At 44.7% G+C, this 22017-nt stretch overlaps 2 protein-coding genes across 2 annotated transcripts; both read right to left on the bottom strand.

Annotated features, from left to right (window-relative positions):
• Positions 1–118: 118 nt before the first annotated feature.
• Positions 119–1010, bottom strand: LOC122090743. Its single transcript, XM_042660444.1, has one exon. The coding sequence runs from the start codon at positions 813–815 to the stop codon at positions 252–254; it is 564 nt and encodes a 187-aa protein (XP_042516378.1). The 5' UTR covers positions 816–1010; the 3' UTR covers positions 119–251.
• Positions 1011–6814: 5804 nt separating this feature from the next.
• Positions 6815–9376, bottom strand: LOC122092465 (U-box domain-containing protein 30-like). The gene has a single exon (XM_042662788.1). The coding sequence runs from the start codon at positions 8680–8682 to the stop codon at positions 7333–7335; it is 1350 nt and encodes a 449-aa protein (XP_042518722.1). The 5' UTR covers positions 8683–9376; the 3' UTR covers positions 6815–7332.
• Between the last annotated feature and the right edge of the window lie 12641 nt (positions 9377–22017).

Below are 22017 nucleotides of genomic sequence, written 5' to 3'. Positions count from 1 at the left end.
CCCCAAAAAAAAAAAAAAAAAAACACGTTATCTATCATCTGATCCTTAAAGTTAATTATACAATCATAATTACGAAAGTTATTTTACTTTTCTCTTACTTCCATTCCAATCGGACGGGACATGAAAAAGCATGATCCATTTCGAGTTTCAACTGTTAACTCTTAGTACGGTACATAATTATGTGCTTAAGAAAACTGTGATGGATGGAAGCGATGATGAACAAGTCAAAAGGACGAGGAGAAGAGAAAACACTAGTGAAGAATAGTGCTACTCTGCTCAAAAGATGCCAGAGTACCTGGGCTTAGAACAGGCAAAGAAGGGGACCATGCTACATAAGACGGAGGCCTCGCCGGAGAACCGAATGGTCTGAAGGAACCGTTACTCATATACGAGTTTCCTGGTGCTGGTATCGTAGAAGACGACAATGATGTTGAAAAAGAACCTTCTCGTTCTCCAGTGATAAACGACTCTTTCTGCGTTCTGGATTTGCAAGTATAATCAGAATGCGATGGTGGTGTGAACAGATCGAGCGGCGGTGGGGCCACACTGTGGAGACGTCGAGACCGGAACCCGTTTGCACCGGTGAGCTGCTGGACTACCTTCCTGAAGTTAATGGAGTCCACCCTGTAGACCTTAGGCGGTGGTGGCATCGGCATCGGTTTTTTCCATGTTTTCGCCGCCGTCGCCGATCGTTTACGGACAGAACGGAGAGTAGACAGTGAGGAAGGCGATGGCGATGGATTTGGGGGCTGTGGCACTCTCACTCCCTTTGCGTCATCTGGGTCTTCGACTCCCACCATGTTATTTTGATCCATGTCAATCTATTTACTGTGCCTTTAATTCTTCTTGTGGACGGTCTCAAGAAATGAGAATTGTAGGGGAGAAGGAGCTAGCTAGGGTTGGGAAATAAGAGAGAAGAAGCGGATCGAAGGCTTATCTTGAACAACACCACAAGAGTAAGAATATGAGAAGATCGACAGAGCTACAAAGGAAGGAGTGGTCAACATTGTTATGCGAAGACTGTTAAAGAGAGTACGTGTTGAAGGAATTAAGCATCAATCCAATATAAAAGGAAGCAATCCCCTAATACATACAATGACTAGCATCGTCACCCGGCGGCCATGATAATGATGTGATCCTCATGGTCTAAGGGTGGAAATTTGACTGGACTTTCGCTTCTTTATTTATTTTTCCAGATTTTTCCAATTGATCAGTTGTTACCTTCTGCTTACCTATTAATAAGTAGTAATACCCATATATATTTTTTTCATTTCATAAGACAAAGAAGACCGTTCCTTACTGGAGGAATGATGACAAATTAAATAATATTTACACTATATATGAATTTAACTAATTAATAGTATGAAAAAACTGTATGAAAGATAACAATAATTCCAATTTCCTGTCTTAAAAATAAGTTTTTTACCCCACCTGCTATTGACCCCACAATTGCAATTGACACGAGGCATTGTATTGGAATCTAAATGCTCCTCCATGGAGTTTCTTGTGCCAATGGCAAAACTAACGGAAATTGGGATATCAATATTCTCTCTCTCTCTCTCTCTTCTAGACATTGGGATGTCAATACTCATTCAAACTTTGAAAAAAAAAAAAGTCAATTCAAACTTAGTTTCAATAAGATCTTATTTTACTAGATTTTATGCTTCACTGTCTGGTATGACAAATTCATATATATGACCAAGGGATCAAAATCAGATTTGTTGTTTTAGGATCAGCCGTGACCTGTCCAAAAAAAACCTGAAATCAAAATTTTTCTAATTTGTGCCTGTCGATTTATATTTTATAATTAACCCCCTTTCTCTTAAAATAAAAATTAATATTCAGATTAAAAAAAATGTTGAATGTAATTATTACACATTCTTGTTAACTACGATAACAAAATTTTCTACCTTATAATTGGAGAATAGATCTATTGTTCGTACGATCACTTGATCGTACAATAATCATCCAACACATGTGTCATTTCCTGTCATTACATAGGTGAAGAGAGGTATATTTAAAAACAAAAGAGACAGGGGTCGAATGCTCACCCATTTACAACTAGACGATCGTATAGGCAATGAATCTAACCTCTTATAATTGATGTGACCTCTTATAATCTGGCTTGCAACCAGATGAAGCCTACAAACTGTGTAAAATTTTTTTTTACATTTGGCATTAAATGTAGGGGAAAAATAACAAATTAAGACCCCAAAATGGTCTGACAAACTGTCCCACAATTCATACCCCAACCTTGAAGCTCTTAGCTTTACGTTCTCTTGCCATGCCCGAGGTTGGGTTGGGATATCTTAGCTTAGGCCCAGCATTTTCGTACATATCCGTGGCTAATATGGTCTTAAAGCCAGATGTTGGGCTTGAGCAGATAGTGCTAAACTTCCAACTCATATTGAAAAAGAGGGAGAAACTGTGGGGGAGCGCAACAAGCAAAAGGTACCTGCGAAGAGAAAGAGCTGGAATGGGGATGGGAGAATGTTTTGGAGAGAGAGAGAGAAGGGTACCTGAAGGGAGTGGGAAGGGAGAGAGATATATAAAGATACAAATATCAGTCCTCCATTCATTCGTGAAGGTAAGCTTCTAAAAGATTTCAGACCCTATCAACAAATCTTCCATCTTGCAAATAAGCTAATCTTATCTAGAAAAAAAAAAAAAATGGAAATAATGCCCTTATCACTATGTCTTCCATTTACTTTTATCACCTTCTTTGATTTCACCTTTATATACGCAAATTGTCTTCTCTCATTTTCTGGATCCATCTCACTCCAATAACTCAACCCTTCCACTTCTAGGAAGTTTTAGAGAATTTTCCTATGAAGTAGATACCTGAATTCCAAGTATATATGGCTCTTAAATAATCAACTTCCAGATGGCAATACGGTAATTTACCTTCTTAAATATCACTTGTTTCTACCGAAGATCCCAATATCACAATTTCTGGGGATGAGCTTCAATTCTAGCTTTAGTGGCAGATGGCTTAGACAAGGGTCTAGCATAAGTCCACGAAAGGCAAAGAGCTGGGCGCTCCCACTACCCCAACCATTCTTAAAATAGTGGTAAAGGTGGCCCAGTGGGACCCATTCATGACCCCTTGTTGGTCCTTGTTTAGCACCGTTGTGGGGCTTAGCACCCAAAAATTTATAACACATGCAATTCCAATTCTGTCTGAATTTCGGAGTAATGGGCTTCTAAAATTGGTGTTTGATTTGTGATCATTACCGGACTTAGATGAGTCGAAGAAGTTTCAAGCCAGGTTCAGGCTAGGCCGGGCCTGCCCAACCTCAGGCCTAACAGTCACAACCTTACGTTGTAAGGTGATGCAGCCAACCTATAAAATTTCATGGAATGCAAATTATTATTACTATTATTATTTTATTTTATTTTATTTTATTTTTAAATGCAAACTACCAGGACTAGGAGGCCTAGAAACTTATTCAAAAGGAAAGACGCTGAATACAACCGGAAGTAGGTCTTCGATTCGGAAATGAAGAAACCCACACAGCCAAACGTTTAGGAGGAGGGAGGGGATACCAAGTGAGCCCATTTATCAATATTCATGGACTCCCATAAGTTGAATGTTTTGCTTAATTTCATCTTGTAATTTTAACTGTCGAGCTATTTGAGTGCTGAAATGGCTTAAGAATATGCGGATCGCTTTCCTACACTCCATTATTATTCCATGCTGTCAAACACGTCATTTTTTTTTTTTTTTTTTTTTTGTTTGCAACCAAAAATTCATTCAGATAAAATCAAGATATACAAAGAAAATAAAGGCATAAAATACACATGGCTTAGATATGAAGAACCAAGAGCCAAGGATTGAAATATGACCATCTTACTTGACATGCCATAAACAATGATCTTCCAAGTTAGGGTATGGTCGAAGCCAAAAGATTCCCTAGAAAACTTATTATAGAAATAGTTAAATCACACACAAATTCCTCCTTCACAAGGGGATAGGTAGAGCTGTAATGGGTATTTGAACTGTGCATGCAAGACATACAGTATCACACCATGCATGCGGTCCAACACATGGGCAATAAGCAAAGATTACGGCCAATAGCGTGCTTAATGTATACGCTCCAAAAACACCTCCAACGAATCCTCCTCCAAGGCCCTTCATGTCGATTGTCAAGCCTCTGGCATCAATGCCGTCTTGCATGTCACATATTGAGATCCCAAGGATGAATCGGAAAGGGCATCCCAAGTGACAATGGTCTCAATGGAAAACGTTGCTTTAAAAAAATTTCTTTAGTGAAAGCGAATCTCTATCGCTTGGAAAAAGGAATGGATTATCAAATCTAGTGCTATCAACCTGTGGATCAATAGACGGACAGGGTAGAAACTCTTCGCATTCGGGAGAGGCTAAAAAGAATACGTGGAACCCACATCGAATTGTCAAGAGCATCCGACAGAGTCATTGATTGTGTATCTACCGTGGTCGTTGGATTCTGCTGCAAAGAAGATGGGTTGTTGCGGGGGGGAAACAATTGCAGAGATGATGAAGGTGGTGACGGGAATGGTGGAGGCGAGGACGAGGACAATGGTGGCAGAGGTGGGGATGGTAGATACGAGGCTGGAGGAGGGGGGTGATAGGGACCGTAGTCAAGGAGCAGAAGAACGACTATCGACAATATAGAAGCTGGTCATCAGATCCTGAAGTTCATCCATGGCGGGAGAAACTCTAGTAGAGAAGTCTTTGAGAAATCTGCTACAGATATGTAGAACAAATCTGGAACAGATCTGTAGATCTGAGTTCGTGCCTCGGATCTAGGATCTAGGATCTAGGCAAGAGAAGCTCCACGCCATCCCTTTCCTCTATCCCATTACCACGTCAAATCGGAAAGCCATAGCAGAAGCCAGCTCAGAGCATAGAGAGGGCGCAAGGTCCTCGTCATCGTTGTCGATATCGACATTGACATCGTCCTCGTTGCAGCCAAGGGTACCAGCCAGGATCATGGCAGAAGGGCGAAAATAAAACTTACAAATATGAGAAAGGAAAAAGGTTAGAAACATGGAGAAAACACGCCACAAAGGGCGGAGTTGAAACTAGGGTTTTGCCATAGAACTGTTAACAATTCAAACAAAATGTACAGGGGACCTTTTCAGCAAGTAAGGGCATCCGCAATGCCCCGTTAACAGATTTGGAATATATAAAGAGGACTGAAAGGAGCAAGACCCACCATTAGTATATAGCTTCAATGTTTTGCCCTAGAACTGTGAACAGTTCAAACAAAATGTACAGGGAAACTTTTCAGCAAGTCAGGGCATCCGCAATGCCCCGTTTACAGACTTGGGATATGTACAAAGGACTGAAAGGAGCAAGACCCACCATTAGTATATAGCTTCAATGTTTTGAATGAAGTTCACCCAAAAACAGTGGTGTACAAAGCGTCCAAAGAAAGATGTCTGGCTCGATAGAACTGTGCACTGTTTCAAAATTCCGAATTGGATCAATCGAATCAGAATAAGCCATGACCAATTCTAGATGTTCCCATCCAACCGATTTTAGGGTTTTTCTCACTAGTTTAAATTGGGTTTTCAAACCTGATGGGCCGATTCTAGGGTTTTGGAGACTCACAATCCAATTCCGATTTTCATAACCCAGCTCTAAAGACATGCGAAGCCACTTGCATGCCCTGATAAAGTCCAGTCGAAGGCTAGAAGATTGCGGAGAATGACAAGACATCCACTCCGATATTCCATTACGGAGGATGGCCTGTCAGATATCATAGTCAATTGTGACCATTAAACCACCACCATCTTTCCAGTTCCAGACTTCAAGGTCTAGGAAATAACCCATTTCCCAAGCATTCTTCTGCTGCTAGTTAAGCAAGCGCATCATCATTCAGGCTTTTCATTGACAGATCCTCTTTACTTATTTGGAGTGTGAGTGTTCATTATTTTTTATTTATTTATTTATTTATCTGTAGAGAGGAGTTATTTTAGCTTCATTAACCATACCAAAACGAAAGAGTATATAGTAATTCAAATGCTATATATGCTCCTCCCGTTCTATGTATCTCTTCTCAGCTTTCATTTCAGAATCCCACTCAAAATGAGAGGAAGATGACGCGAGCTCCCGTGGGACCTGTCCACCACTCTCTTCACAATATAAAGATAACAAAGAGAGTACGTACGCCATGGCCCGCTTCTTTTGTCTCAATGGTTATCCCACTCAGCGCCCTGCACCTCCATAGTCCAGCCCCACACCACACACTGCCTTCTAACCTGTATATCTACTTTCCACATTATTCACACATCCCCAATCTTAATACTTCCAAAATACTATTATTATTGTTATTATTATGGGAATTGAAAAGGAAAAATAAGTTATGTGGGCAGTGTACATATCATCGTAATGATTAACAAGGAGTTCTCAATTTAAAACGAAAATTTTGGAAATATATGAAATGAAGAACAAGAGGATTGATTAAACATACAAGAAGAGATTTAAAGAAAAAAAAATCTCAACATCACATTCTTCGAGGCCGGGAAGATCTTTCATTGTTTCAGCAAAATGGAAGAAAATGAATGTTGATGGTTTCAATATTTGTACAATTCGGATCCATATTTTCAGGCTGAAAGCTCTGATAATCTCTACAATGCCGGGGAACAAAAACCAAGCTTCCCCCATCCATGGAACCCCAACGAAACGGAACATGGTGCCCTGGACTCTAAAACAGAACTGACGGAAAAATTCAGGGATTAAACGTCCAAAAATTAAAATTTTGCAAGCAGAATCGACCAACTCATTCCCCTCACCCATAGGAATAGGCATAGGCCATAACTTGATCCATCAACAAAACTTCACTCACATCCTCTATTTCACATCCATTCAACCCTTCTCAACTCCAATAAAATGGGAAATTTTTACAACGCACACAACCCATAAAATCAATCACAAAAGATAGATGCCCCCGAAAAACAAAAATGGCCCAATCTGAGACTGGACCTCGCTGGGCTTATTAGAGAAACTACGTGGAAGCCACCAGCTCCAACTGGTGGTGGATTAGAATCCCACCATGGCAAGCAAGTTGGGCCCGCAAATCACATTATGATGTTTCTTCATGTATGTTAAATCAACTTGATAGAATTACAGGATTATACTATACACAGGGAGCAAAGCCATAGATAAAGTACCTCAGGCAGAGAGCCCCCTTCTTCATGACTATTGACCACCGCCGCCAAGTAAGGGTCATCTCATTTCCTTTCAACCTTTGCAATTTCGCTGGGATAAGATAGGTTCTTCAACTTCTTAACCACCCAAAGGCAGAGGAGGTCATCAAATGTATATTACCCAGTAAAACTTTTCCTTCACTGTATTGTCCTGGTAAGTTTGCACTTGGAAATGAAGATTGTGGTTGTGTAATTTAGACTACACAGTTTCAAAAGCTCTGCTGAACGTTGCTTCAGGGCAGGATTGCAACCACTTTGGATGACTAGTAGAAGCTTTGCTGCTAGACCGGCCTCCACAGCAAGTGAAGCACACTCCTCGGGGGCAAGCTTGCAGACTGCCCACAAGATTGACAATGCATACTGAGTACAGCTCTCTGATACCCTCATCAAGAGCTTCACCACATTCGGAATTGTTTTTGGGCAGTCCTTCAAAGCCGACTTCCCCTCAGGTAGGGTGGCCAGAACATCCAAGATGGAAAGGGCTGATTCCAAGCAATCGGGATTTAAAGTGGGTAATAGCTCAACTAATTGAGGAATTGCGCCGATACTCAATAACAAGTGCCTGACTTGTTTATGCGAACATATAGTCTTGAGGAGGCTAAGCCCAGCTGAAATCCCATTTGGGTATCTCTTGTCCCTAACCAACCTCAACAATCCAACCAAGAGGCTCAAGCTGGAGACTACTTCGGATCGGAAATTCTTCTCGTCCATCAACATCTCAATCAGCCTGGTACAGTTGATCTTGGTCTCAATGGAACCCTCATTCAACATGTCTACCATCAAGGACATCTTTGCCGGTTGCATCAGGTTCGTCATCGACTCAGAATCGAGTGTCAAGTTGACCAGAATCCCAATGGCTTCAGAACCAACGGCGTGGGAAGTGAAAGGACCAAGTAGAGAGGTGATCAGATTGACACCACCCTCATCAACAACCGTCTTCTTGGCGGAGGCATGGGCTGACACGACCTGTTGGAGCTCCCTGAGGGCTTGAACCCTGGCTTGACCCTTGACCTTCTTCAGTGTCTGCAAGAGCTCAGACGCCCGACCTTGGACATCCTCTGATCTCTTCTTTATGAGAAAGTATCTTTGAGAGAACCAGCAATAGATGAGGTGGTGAAGTGTCTTGTTGGGAGTGATGGAGTCATCCCAAAGCTCTTGCATCGTGGTGGGACATGTCAAGTGTCCCAAGGAGAACCATTTGAGAATGTTGCATCGCTCATAAGTCTGACCAGTGCAAAGGGTTACAGGGTCCTCCATAGGCTCAAGAGAGATGGGGCAGATGAAGACCGACGGGACATCGGACAAATCCAGCTCTTCAATCATCTTCTTCAGATCCAATTTCTCACCACCACCCCCACACACCCCACCTCCACCACCTAAAACTCCATCTTTGACTGCGGTGTCCAGATCTAGAACATGCCCACCGCCACCCACCTCAAACCTCACATCTCCATCCTTTCTCCAAGCAGGAAGTTGGAACATCGGCATTCTTGCGGATCCTTTTGAGAAGGAAAGAAAAAAGAAAGAAGAAAAATAAACAAAAACAGAAGTCCTCGAAAGACCTTCCCCGCTTAAAAACCCTGCAATAACTTGGACAATAAGCAGTCCTCAAGGCAAATCACATCTCCCTCACATGAGATGCGTGAAAAGACAGGGGAAAGAAAGGAAGGAAAGAAGGATAGAACCCCATTTTTCTCTCATTGACAATCACAAGCAACAACGGCCCCTAATGGAGACATCTTTTCTTCTTTCTTCTTTTTGCTTTACCCGATCTCTTTCTCCAGTCAAAAGACTCATCACCATCATCACAGGCATCATCAACATATAATCCTCTTCCCTAAAACCAAAGTTCACTTCCTCTTCAAGTTCAAAAAGGGAGAAATCATCAAACCCAGATCGGAAGTAAGGGGATCCAGGAGTGTGGAAGTGAGACTCCTCCAGTATCAACAGTGATCGCTACTCAAATTAAAAAGTTAAAATGAAATACAAAGTACAACCTAGCATATCAAAATCCAAAATTCCTAGTTCCTACCGGAATTAAGAGAAGGAAAGGATCAAGAAATTATAAAGAGAAAATTTCGAGAAATGCCATACCAAAATAGAGGAAGAAGAGAGCAGAGAAAAATAATCCCCTGCAAAAGATCTCTTCTGTTCTTCTTCTGGGGTAGTTTTCCCATAAAAAGTAGGGGCAATTTCCCCTATTTTCCCTTTAAAAAAATTAAAAAAAAAAAAAAAATATATATATATATATATATATAAAGGGCAAAACGATTACCGGGGAGCAGAGGGCTACATCCGGTAATAACTCACGCCCTCGACCTGCGAACCACACGTGCAGACTGTGCAGTCATATTACATGTCGGCTTTTGCCGTAATCACCCGGTTTCCCCTTAATTATATGAAGACATTGTAATTTTATTTTTATTAAAAAAAAGAAAATTAAGAGTTGATAGACGAATTTACCCTCACAAGTCATGAAGCCGAAAAATGAAAATGGCCCTGCCAAAATCGGACATCTATGTCATTATCTGACATTTAAAGGCTAAAGAAGCCATCGGGATGGTCCCGCTCCCGCTTGCAGATTTGAGTACTTTGACCGGTCAGGGTTCCATTTAGGAGAGAAAGAAAAGATAGACTGGAAAATGGGGAACACTTCACACTCGTTGGTTGTCACATAATAAAAAAAAAGGTTGAGGTCAAATCGGTCCTTATAATTAAAAATAGTTTTTTTTTAGGTGAAGAGAATTAAAAGTAGTTTAGGTTTAAACATTTATGGCCTTTATTTATAGGTAGGAGACTCCGCACGATGATCACTCAAAAGCCGTTCCTTTTTATAGTCGTGTCATCATGGCCCTCGAAAAGGCGGACTGGCGGGTGTGTGTTGGTGGAGCACTGGGTTTTCTATGGTCCAATTTACAATAGCACACCCCAAGATTTTTTTTTTTTTTTGCCCTTTCCTCTCTTTTTCGGATGCTGTTTCCTTGGAGATTTCATAACAAAAGAGAGAGAACAATGGAGAAAGGAGACAAATAGGAAAAAATGACAGATAAATTAATAAGATACGAAGAAAGGGTGGGAAACAGGGAAAGAGTAACAAAGATGAAAGAATGGGGGTGGGGACAGGGGCCCCACTCACAGTGGCATTTTTTTAAAAAAGTGCCAACTCGGTATTTGACAGTGACTTGGGGGTGGGGATGGTAGTATTTGGTTTGACTGTACGCCTTCCGCTTAGTTATTCCGGTCCTTGGTTTGACTGCTTTGCTGGGGGAGGGGGGATGAGACTGGGGGGAGTCCCGAGTCTCGTCGAGCCCACTCTGCAGTATTGAAAAGCTTTGTTCGTTGTTCCACGAACACATGGCATTGGGAATCGTGCCAATTCCTTGGGAAGTGGGGACCCCTTCTTTGGTGTTTTCAATCTGCCTTATTATTTTTGGCTTAAAGGTCGCGGCGCTTAAGCGTTCGAAGGTTGGGAACGCTACAATTTAATCTAAATCATTAGTTTAACAATGTTAAATCCTAACCGTTGAATATTAAAAACTTTCAACCTGCTACAGCTCTCCCACGTAATCATCGTCTTCTTCGTCGCAACCTCATTTGCAGAGAGAGGGAGAGTGCTGATGGGAGGGAGGATAGAGAGAAAGCTGATGATGTACAAGGGTTTACACCGGTGGGCACAAGCCGACGGCAATCTTTCTGACAGAGAACTACACACTAAAATTTGCAGCGAGAGAGCTGGGGATTAACACCGGTGGCCAAGAGCTGGTCTTGACCGCTGCGAGGAAGCCGACGATGCATAAGTTTGGTGAGAGAGAGAGAGAGAGAGAGAGAGAGAGAGAGCAGGAGGGAGGGAGGGAGGATATGGAGAGGTACGCTGGATCGGAAGGGCTGGTCTTGACCACTATGAGGAAGCCGACGATGCACAAGTTTGGTGAGAGGGAGAGAGAGAGGGGGGGATATGGAGAGGTACGCTGGATCAGATGTGAGAACAAGAGAGGGAGAAGGAAATGCAGGGACGAAGAGAAGAGAGAGAGAGAGAGAGAAAGAGAGGGATATGGAGAGGTACGTTGGATCAGGGGTGAGAGCAAGAGAGGGAGAAGGAGATGCAGGGGCGGAGAGGAGAGAGAGAGAGAGAGAGAGGGGACTTGTGAGCTGTCACCGTGACACTGAGTATCCAATTGAACTTCGACGGCCGCTTCTCCCGGGACAAATTCTCCGATAATCCTCGAGCCGATGATCTCCGAAGCTACGCTGCCTTGGATCAGACTCTCAAATCGATTCACCTGAGGATCTCCCGGTATGTGTCCGCTGATCACCCCCACCAACGGCCCATCTGGTCCGATTCTGCTGATGCAGCCGCCTTCCTTGACGCCGTAGATGAATTACTCTCCACCATTAGGGATTGGGATTCCTTGGCCTTCGAGAAACCCGTCGTCTCCTGCTTAGATCGTCTCGATGATCTCCTCCAGCAGTCTATGTTTCGCCTTGAAGATGAGCTGCGATTGCTAATTAAATGGAGTGCCGAGGCGTTTGACCTCAGTCGATCATGCGAAAATTCTGAGATTACTGGGACTTGGAATTTCTCGACTTCGACTTCGACTTCGACTTCGAATCCGACTCCGACGACAACAACGATGAAGATGGGTCCGGTGGGTTGAAATTGTCTGCAATTCAATTCCGATCTCGTATAATTTCGTGAAATGCCACCTTCAAGGGTGACACATGTATTGATACCAATGCAATAGTCTAGATCTGGTACAACTAATAAAATCTTAAATCAGTGAAGAGTCATTTAAATCAGATCTAAACCATTGCATTGGTATCAATACACGTGTCTTCCCTTGAAGGTGGTATTTCACGGAATTGTACAAGATTCGAATTGCAGACGATTTTTTTCCAGGTCCGATGATCCCAACGGAGAGGGAGAGGATAATTGTTGGTGTAGGGGGCGTAGTGGGATGGCTCTCAGCACGAATTTTTTATTTGAGGGCAATTGTGTACTTTCTAGACTATGATTTTTTACTATATATTTATAGCGAGGGTTTCTTTCTCTATAATGCAAGTAATACTGAGAAGTGTGAGAGATGAGCGTTATAACTCTATTCTCCATTGATAGTGAAGCAGAGTCTCATTTTACCGGCGACGTAGGCAATCTTGTTGAACCTCTTAAATCTGTGTTCATTTTTTTATTATCTTTTAAATCATTTTAAGGTTGCGTATCTATTTATAGTATTTCCATTGCCCACCCAATCTCAAATTACAATGTCTTGATTGATGGGAGCTTGTTTAACAGATCAACGGTCCATATTAATTGGAGTGCTGTTAATTTCTAAACGCTTAAGGACCGCTACCACTCACCCATTATTTTTCTCCTAATTACTCAGTAAAGCCTGAATGTCTTAGTCTCACACACTCACACTAAAAAATAAAACGAAATTATTAATAGGACAAAAAGTCCCAGTCGCAGATCGAAGAAAATGTGGGGAGCCTCGAGGGACAGAAGAGAGATCTGAGGTCAGAGATGCCAGATATTTTTTAACTAATATTCTTATTGGCATGGGTAGACACAATGTTCAGATGGATGGAGTGATGATCTGGTGCGTGTGACAATTAATTATCCAATTAAATTAAAGACAAAACGTTTTATGAGCGGCAGACCGATATCTATTTGTCCTTAGTTTAGGAGGTGATCTGGTGATGTGGCTCTTTCAACTCTAGATACCTAGAAAAAGCCCAACATAGATTGATCTGTACCAAACTTCAAATTCAAATGCAGCCATTACTCTTTTAACAGTTGGGGGTCAATTTTAGAACCTAATCGATGGAAACGATCAAAGCCCACCCAAAATTGGATATAGACCGGCTTTTTGATTGGTCTGGTTGCTTTTAATCTTAGAATAAAAATTAATGTTTCTTTGATTTCTCGGTTTGGCCTGATTGGATGGATGGATTAATACTATCCACAAATATTGATCATGGTATTCCAAAAGGTTTTATTTTTATTTTATTTTCTTGAAATTTTTACCTATTTCCTTAATTTTTCTTGTAATAAAATTGAACCCAAAATATTTAGAGTACCTACAAAATGGAAAAAGGTAGGGAAAAAAAAAGAAGCATTCGAGCACTAATGGTCCAATACAATATTTTTCATGAGGAATAAATGCTTAATGGGACACAACTATCTTATTTTTGTGAGATCATTTATTCTGTTGGAAATCTGATTTTGTGAATGCACTTCACAACATTTGAATGACGTTTTATTTGGTATCAATAAACCTAGTGAAATAATTCACTTCATTATGATTTTTTTTTNCTTCGATTCCTCTTTCTGAAACGATGAAGCCAAGAAACTTCCCCGAGGCTACTCCGAAGGCGCATTTTGCCGGGTTCAGCTTCATGCCGTACCGTCGTAGCACTTGGAACGCCTCTTCCAAGTCTTGGATATGTCTTTCCGCCTTCAGGCTTTTCACGAGCATGTCATCCACGTACACTTCTATGGTCTTGCCAATCAGCCCTTTAAAAACTTTGTTCACCAACCTCTGATAGGTGGCCCCCGCATTCTTTAGTCCGAAAGGCATGACCTCATAGCAGTACAACCCTCCTTCAGTTATGAAGGAGGTTTTCGGGACGTCAGCCTCGGCCATTTTGATTTGGTTGTACCCCGTGTTGTAACCCGGCAGTCACTGAGAGGGGGGGTGAATCAGTGAGTTCAATTCTGATACCTAAAAACCTGTCCGATGTCTGGCCAAGAAGAACCTGATATACCTGTCCCTGTTTGCACACAGTCGTATGCACACTCAGCCTCTCATAGGCACTTCCAAGTATGCACACCCATTCCACATTCCACGCACTTCAATATCAAATGCAAACAACAAGCACCCACAACACAGGGTTTTTACGAGGTTCGGCAATTTGCCTACATCCCCGGAGTAGTGCCTGTAAAGGCTTCGTACCTACTCAATACACTACTTTTGACTGCACCCACAGTCGGGAGCACCCACACCCAATTTTCTCAAGCCGAAGCTGAGATGGCACTCGTAGTGCCGATACAATGTGTAGCACCCACTACACGGGAGCACCCACTCCCGGTGCTTAGCACCCACTAAGCACACAATAAATAATACAATTAAATTGGGCTTATAACAATGCCCTATAGTGAAGCACTCACACATGCAAAATTCTCCCAAATAGACTACAACTATCACTTAGGCATTTTATCAAACATCTTGCCTACAATGATTTATAATAATGGAAATTTGGCAAAATTGAGGTTACCTTGGCAAGGAGTAACCGTCGGAGATGCAATAATGTCAATCTCCACTTGATGCGGACCACAACCACGTTGTCTCGGTGCCGCCAATGCTTCAACACCGGTTGGCACTTGGGTTTCTTGAAGCAACTCACAAGAACCAAATTCTAGGTTCTTCTTCTTTCTTTTCTCCTTGTCTTTACTTTCATGGAGCAACAATGGCATTCACATTCACATTCACACACACACAAAGAGAGGAAAAAACTTCTTCTCTATTTCCCTCTTCTTCTCTTCTCTTCTCTTTTCTTTTCTTTTCTCTTGGCAACAACCAATATGACTTGCTACCTTGGTTTCCAGCAGCTTCCTAAGCCTCTAATGGTGGCTATGAATGAAGTGCAAGAGGATGGAAGTCTTTCATTCAAACCTTTAGCCTTCCACGAGCTTCAACTCGTTTTTCCGACCACCTCAGCAAGCCCTCTGCCTGATTTCTTCCCTCTGATGTGTAGAGCTCGGAGAGATGAAGAATCCCCAACTTGAATCACTCAAATCCGACTTAAAATGAGGGAGATATGACCTTTTGAAGTTGGAGCAATGAGATAGCCTGAAATGGAATCTTCGTACGGGTGGCGTAGGCTACACCGGCGGCGCGCGCAACAGGGGCGAAATCTGACCGTAGATCTCATATAAGAGATCTTATAATCCAAACCGTCCGATTAAACCAACGGACAACAGATCCAAACCGTTAGATTTGAATCTCGATGACGTCATCATGACGTAAGCGCTGACATCGTCAGAAGTGTTGTCGATCTATGATTGGTTGCTTTTCCGGATTTTAAGGGAGCTTGTCTTCCATTCACAAAAGTGAAAATGCATATTGACCGTTGGATCCGAATCTTCCATGATGGCTTTAATCAGATTTCATGAGATCATTAAGATCGGAATCTTTTTTATACCTTCTGTACACGCGCGAAACACAATAACATACCTTGATATAGTGTAGCGCCAGTGCATCAAGAATTATGCATCTAACTAATAAAATCCTACGCGCAAGCATCTATCTCGTCCATATCACACCAAAATCTCATCAGCCTTTGGATGGGCATCAAGCATACGTGGTCGAATCTTGGCCGTCCATTTCACTTCCCTTGACTCCTCTTTATTACAATCAAGCCCCTGCCTTCAAATGTTTCAGTGCTTAAAGACCCCTTGCAACTCAGACCTTCAAAATCTTTAAATTACACAAAAGCCCTTCGAATTTCAAAAATAAATTCCGAAAAACCCACCCAACACCGAGAGCAACTGATGGATTTTCGGTTTGGATTTTCGAACCGACTTTACGGAAACGCTTATAACTTTTTCATACGATATCCGATCGATATGAAACGAAGTGCGTTGGAATCGTAACTGGATGCTCTACGACTTTTCAGAAGACTCAATCATCTGAATCATCCATGTAAAAAGACCAAAATGCCCCTACACATTTCCAATGACGTATCTTTCTCATACGCAATCGGAATGCGATGAAATCAGAACCGTTGGAAAGATTGTATTTTTGTCGTACTGTTACATGTAGAACACTTCCTTTAAAAAAATCATCTTCAATGCCGAAATTGCCCTCGACTGCCATAAATGCCGTAACTTCTTCATACGGTATCGGAATGTGACGAAATCAAATGCACTGGACTAGGAAAATTACAATCTATCTTTTTCATGAAGAACCAATCTTCCAAAAATGTCATTTTCATTGCCGAAAATGCCCTCGATCGTAAATAGGCCAATTTTGCCATTTTTGACCCAGAAACCCGCACCACCTATTAATGATGTATTAAACCACTCCATGCATACCAAGCTGCTCTGTTATCTCATCGGTGACACTGGATACTGCCATGTCATCATTTTCATCCACGTCACCCAAACTGGCCACGTCATCACCGCCACGTGGCCGAGTTGCCAACAAGGACAACCATAAAACAACAGCCTTGGCTCTCAGCGCAGGCTACCCCCTCTTGTCATGTAATTAGCCTTCGGGCCTTAATGTAGTCTTTTGCCTTCGGGCTTCGTATGTAACTAGCCTTCGGGCCTTAATGTAGTCTTTTGCCTTCAGGCTTCGTATGTAACTAGCCTTCGGGCCTTAATGTAGTCTTTCGCCTTCGGGCTTTATGAATGCACTCGTTCTTTTTACAACTGTCCATTTAATGATCTGTGGTTCGTAAATAGTTGTAGAGGGCCGAAACCCTAGCTGACCTTCTTAAGCTTATTTCCCCGAAACTTGGCTGAGGGTCGACGTGTTAGTAAGTCCGACCTGTTAGTAAGTCCGACGAAGGCCAACCCTATTATCACTAGCAATATTTTACCAAGTGTTTTCCCTCTCGGCTCGAGCCGAAGGGTTCACCGAAGGTCGAGGGATTCACCGAAGGTCGAGGGGTTCACCGAAGGTCGACCGCCCAACAATCAGGATCACCAAGCAATACAAAGCATTTTGCTTTCGGCTCAGGCCGAAAGGCTCACCGAAGGTCGATCATCCAAATCACCGAATCACCGAAGGTACCCTCGGCTCCAGCCGAAGGATCTGTTAGATGTTACCCCTTCGGTCAGGTCTGTTCGGCTTTGGCCGAACTCCGAGCCGAAGGGGTGATTGAGCCTCCACCAAGGCGTGGACCTTCAGTCATCCGTTCCTCAGGGTTAGAGGTAATCAGCCTGGAGAATCCTCAGTTGCCGTAAACCAGCTTTCGTATTATTCATGAATTAAATCTTGCGGATTTCAAGATGAATTACAACTTAAAAAGGGTTCAAAAGGACAATAATTGCAAAGAACGACAGACGAAAAAATTTACAAATGACTACTGCGTGCCCGCTACTTTACTACTGATGGAATTTTCTTAGATTATCTGAGTTCCACGATCGGGGTACCCTTACTCCCCCCGTACTCTCTAGGTGGTAGGACCCTGGTCGTATTACCCTCGAGACTCTGTAGGGACCTTCCCAGCTTGGGTCTAGCTTCCCTTGATGCCTTGGGTCCGACACTTCCGCCCTTCTGAGGACAAGGTCGCCCTGCCTAAACTCGTTCTTCCAGACTTTGGTGTTGTAGTGCCTAGCGACCCTCCGCTGGTAGGCGGCGATCCTTTCCTGTGAAGCTTCTCTGGTTTCTGCCAAGAGGTCCAAATTTGCCCGGAGTCCTCCGTCGTTTTCGTTTTCGTTGTAGTACCGAATCCGATGGGTAATAGCCCCTATCTCTACTGGGAGTACAGCTTCAGTGCCGTATGTTAACATGAAGGGTGTTTCTCTGGTAGCTAACCTCTCGGTGGTGCGGTAGGCCCAGAGAATGTGGTGCAACTCGTCTGCCCATAGCCCCTTGGCATCATCGAGTCTCTTTTTTATCCCTTGGAGCAACGTACGGTTGGTTACTTCTGATGCCGAGGGCTTCACAGAACGCGTCGAAGGTCGGATTAGCAAACTGAGTTCCATTGTCCGTAACCACGACCTGGGGGATTCCGAATCTGTATACCACCGCCCTTTGGAAGAAGTCCCTAATGTTCTTTTCTGTTATCGTCGCTAGGGCTTCGGCTTCCGCCCACTTCGTGAAGTAGTCGACCGCCACCACGACAAACTTCCTCTGTCTCGTGGCCAGGGGGAACGGGCCTAAAATGTCCATCCCCCACATGGCGAACGGTACTGGGCTAGATAGGGACGATAGCTCGGTAGAATGTAGCCTGGGCACGGGGGCGAACATCTGGCACTTGACGCATTTCCTGACCAGCGATTCTGCGTCCTTTCTCATTGTCGGCCAGTATAGGCCCTGCCTTAGTACTTTGTGCGCCAGGGCCCGGGCCCCAAGGTGTTGGCCACATATCCCCTCATGCACCTCCCGGAGCGCATACTCGCCGTCGGAAGAATCCAGGCACCTGAGGTATGGTGAGGTAAACCCTATCTTGTATAGAGTGTCGTCTTTCAGGAAGAAGCGCGCTGACCTTATTCTTACTTTCCTTGCTTCGTCCCTGTTCTCTGGGAGCTTCCCCTCCTTGAGGTATTCTATTATGGCGTCCATCCAGCTTCGGCCGTTTTCACCTACGGGTAACACCTCGTGGGGTTTCTCGATGCTTGGCTGTGGTAGTACTTCGAAATACACCGCTCGTCCAAGTTCCGCGAAGTCGGAAGTGGCCAGCTGCGACAGTGCGTCTGCGCTAGCATTCTCTTCTCGTGACACCTGCTTTACCTCAAATTCCTTGAAAGCCGCTGACCCTTCTCGCACCGCGTTCAAGTATTCGGCCATCCTCTGCTCTTTGGCCTCGTATTCGCCATTCACTTGCCGCACCACGAGTTGGGAGTCGCTATTCACTACCAGTTCCTTCACCATCAAAGCCCGGGCCAGATTAATTCCGGCTATTATCGCCTCGTACTCCGCTTCGTTGTTGGAGGCGTCGAAGCCGAACCGTAGGGCGCATTCTACTTTGAAGCCTTCGGGGCTTACCAACACAATTCCAGCGCCACTTCCACCGCTATTGGAAGCCCCATCCACATACAGCGTCCAAGCCTCCTCTGCTCGTTCCTCGGCAGATTCCTGCGGGTCATCGGGGATCGTCGTCTCCGCTATGAAGTCTGCGAGGGCCTGTGCTTTAATTGCGGTTCTCGGCTTGTACTGGATGTCGAACTCTCCCAGCTCTATGGCCCAATTTACCAGACGACCGGACGTATCTGGTCGCTGCAGTATTTTCTTCAGAGGCTGGTCGGTGAGTACGCATACTGTGTGTGACTGAAAATATGGCCTCAGCTTTCTTACCGCCGTCACGAGGGCATATGCCACTTTCTCCGCCTTTCGGTATCTTGTCTCGGCATCTAAAAGGGTTCGGCTGACGTAGTATATTGGCCTTTGTTGCTTCCCTTCCTCTTTCGTCAGTACGGCGCTTACAGCAACTGCCGATACAGCAAGGTACAGCTGTAGGACATCTCCGGTGTTCGGCTTTGTCAGCAGTGGGGGTGCGGCCAAGTACTCCTTCAATTGCTCGAAAGATCTTTCGCACTCCTCCGTCCACTCGAACCTTTTAGCCCCTTTCAGCGCCTTGAAGAAAGGAAGGCATCTATCAGCAGACCGAGACATGAATCTTCCGAGGGCAGCTACCCGACCCGTCAGCTCCTGGACTTGCTTTACGTTCTGGGGTGACCTCATGTCCCGAATGGCTTGTATTTTGACGGGGTTGGCTTCGATTCCTCTTTCTGAAACGATGAAGCCGAGGAACTTCCCCGAGGCTACTCTGAAGGCACATTTTGCTGGGTTCAGCTTCATGCCGTACCGTCGTAGCACTTGGAACGCCTCTTCCAAGTCTTGGATGTGTCTTTCCGCCTTCAGGCTTTTCACGAGCATGTCATCCACGTACACTTCCATGGTCTTGCCGATCAGCCCTTTAAAAACTTTATTCACCAACCTCTGATAGGTGGCCCCCGCGTTCTTTAGTCCGAAAGGCATGACCTCATAGCAGTACAACCCTCCTTCAGTTATGAAGGATGTTTTCGGGACATCAGCCTCGGCCATTTTGATTTGGTTGTACCCCGAGTATGCATCCATGAAACTCAGCGCCTCGTATCCCGCCGTGGCGTCGATGAGCAGGTCTATCTTTGGCAGGGGGTATGCATCCTTGGGGCAGGCCTTATTCAGGTCGGTGAAGTCGATGCAGATCCTCCACTTCCCGTTTGCCTTCGGGACCATCACCACGTTAGATATCCACTCCGGGNCGCCGTTGCGTCGATGAGCAGGTCTATCTTCGGTAGGGGGTATGCATCTTTGGGGCAGGCCTTATTCAGGTCGGTGAAGTCGATGCAGATCCTCCACTTCCCGTTTGCCTTCGGGACCATCACCACGTTCGATATCCACTCCGGGTAATGAATCTCACTGATGAACCGGGCCTTCAGTAACTTTTCTACTTCCTCATCTATCTTCTTCTGCCTTTCTGGGGCGAACGTTCTCTTCCTCTGCTGCACCGGCTTCTTCATTGGGCTGACGTTCAGGTGATGTTCTATTACCTCTCGGTCAATCCCGGGCATGTCCGACGCCGACCAGGCGAATACGTCAATGTTGCTCCGTAGGAATGAGATGAGATTTTCTTGTTGCGGCCTTGGCATGGTAGCCCCAATCTGAAATTGCCGGGTGTCATCTCCTTCTTCAGCTTCAACTTGCACCAAGTCTTCGGCCGGCTCTCCCCGTTGATAACTGGCATCATCACGTAAATCCTCTATTGGGAGCGTCTCACCCGCCTTTTCTTTTCCCCAGAGAGTAGTGGCGTAACATCTTCGGGACGTCTCCTGATCACCCCGACACTCCCCGACGCCATTCTTGGTTGGGAACTTCATTTTGAGATGGGGGGTGGAGACGATGGCCTTTAACAGATTCAACCCGACTCTTCCTAGTATGGCATTATACGCTGATGTAATGCTCACTACCAGGAAGTTGATCATCACCGTCGCCTGGCGATCTCCGGTGCCAGCTCGAACCGACAGCTCTATCGACCCTTCCACCTTCACCGGGGTGCCAGAGAATCCTTGCAGCGGGTGTTCGACCTTTTTTAACTTTCCTTCGTCGAGCCCCATCTTCCGGAAAGCTTCGAGGAACAGGATATCAGCTAAGCTGCCGTTGTCCACTAAGATCCTCTTTACTTTGCAATCTCCTATAGTCATGGCGATGACCAAGGCATCGTCATGCGGGGTCTGTACCCCTTCCAGATCATCGTCTGAAAAGGAGATGACCGTCCCCGTCTTTGCCTTCTTGTTCGACCATTCTGCCACATGTACGCTCCTCGCGTAGGCCTTCGCCTTCCTGGCAGAGACCGAACTCTCTCCGGCGGCCGGGCCTCCACAGATGGTTGCTATAACTCTTGTTGGGCTCTTGTTCTCCTCTCGAGGTCGGTGTCCATCTTCCTCTGGTGTTTGGTTCCTCCGCTGTTCTTGATTTCTTCTGCGGGCGAGACCCCCTCTTTCATACCGACCTCCACCATCTCTCCCACGGTTATCCCTCCGGCCATTGCCTTCTTGAGCCTGCTCTTTCTCCCGGTCTACAAATCTGCCTAAGTATCCCCTTCTGATCATTCCTTCTATCTCCCCCTTGAGATGCCAACAGTCCTCGGTGTCATGGCCGTGGTCTCTGTGGAAGTGGCAGTATCTATCCACATTGCGTCTTTCGGGATGTCGCCCCATCTTTCCTGGCCACTTCATGGCCCTGGCATCTGGAGAATCTTTTATCTGCATTAACACCTCTGTTCGTCTTCGGTTCAGAGGTGCATAGCTCTCAAACTTCCTCGGTGGACTGGGGGCCCGACTGCGCTCGGACTTTCGTCTTTTTTCTTCGTCGGTGGGTTTATCATCAACCCTCAAGGGCCTCTTCCTTGCCGCCTTCCTTTCGACTTCTTCATCTGCCTGGAGGGTTTCCTCCATCTGGATATACTTATCGCATCGCGCCCTCAGCTCGGTCAGATCTCTAGGCGTATGCTTCGCCAGGGACCTCTTCAATTCCTTGTCCTTGACGCCACCCAGCAGGGCCGTGAACTCCTCCTTCGGGTCTAGGCCCCTGATCGTGATCTTTTCTTGTTGGA

The sequence above is a fragment of the Macadamia integrifolia genome, chromosome 10 (genome assembly GCF_013358625.1).
Source record: "Macadamia integrifolia cultivar HAES 741 chromosome 10, SCU_Mint_v3, whole genome shotgun sequence".
In the NCBI taxonomy this organism is placed as follows: Eukaryota; Viridiplantae; Streptophyta; class Magnoliopsida; order Proteales; family Proteaceae; genus Macadamia; species Macadamia integrifolia.
The sequence above is the reverse complement of the archived record's forward strand: the minus strand, read 5'-3'. Positions and strand labels throughout refer to the sequence as shown.

Excerpts from the sequence above, each read along its gene's own strand:
- LOC122090743 (XM_042660444.1), bottom strand. The coding sequence starts at position 815 with ATGGATCAAAATAACATGGTGGGAGTCGAAGACCCAGATGACGCAAAG.
- LOC122092465 (XM_042662788.1), bottom strand. The coding sequence starts at position 8,682 with ATGCCGATGTTCCAACTTCCTGCTTGGAGAAAGGATGGAGATGTGAGG.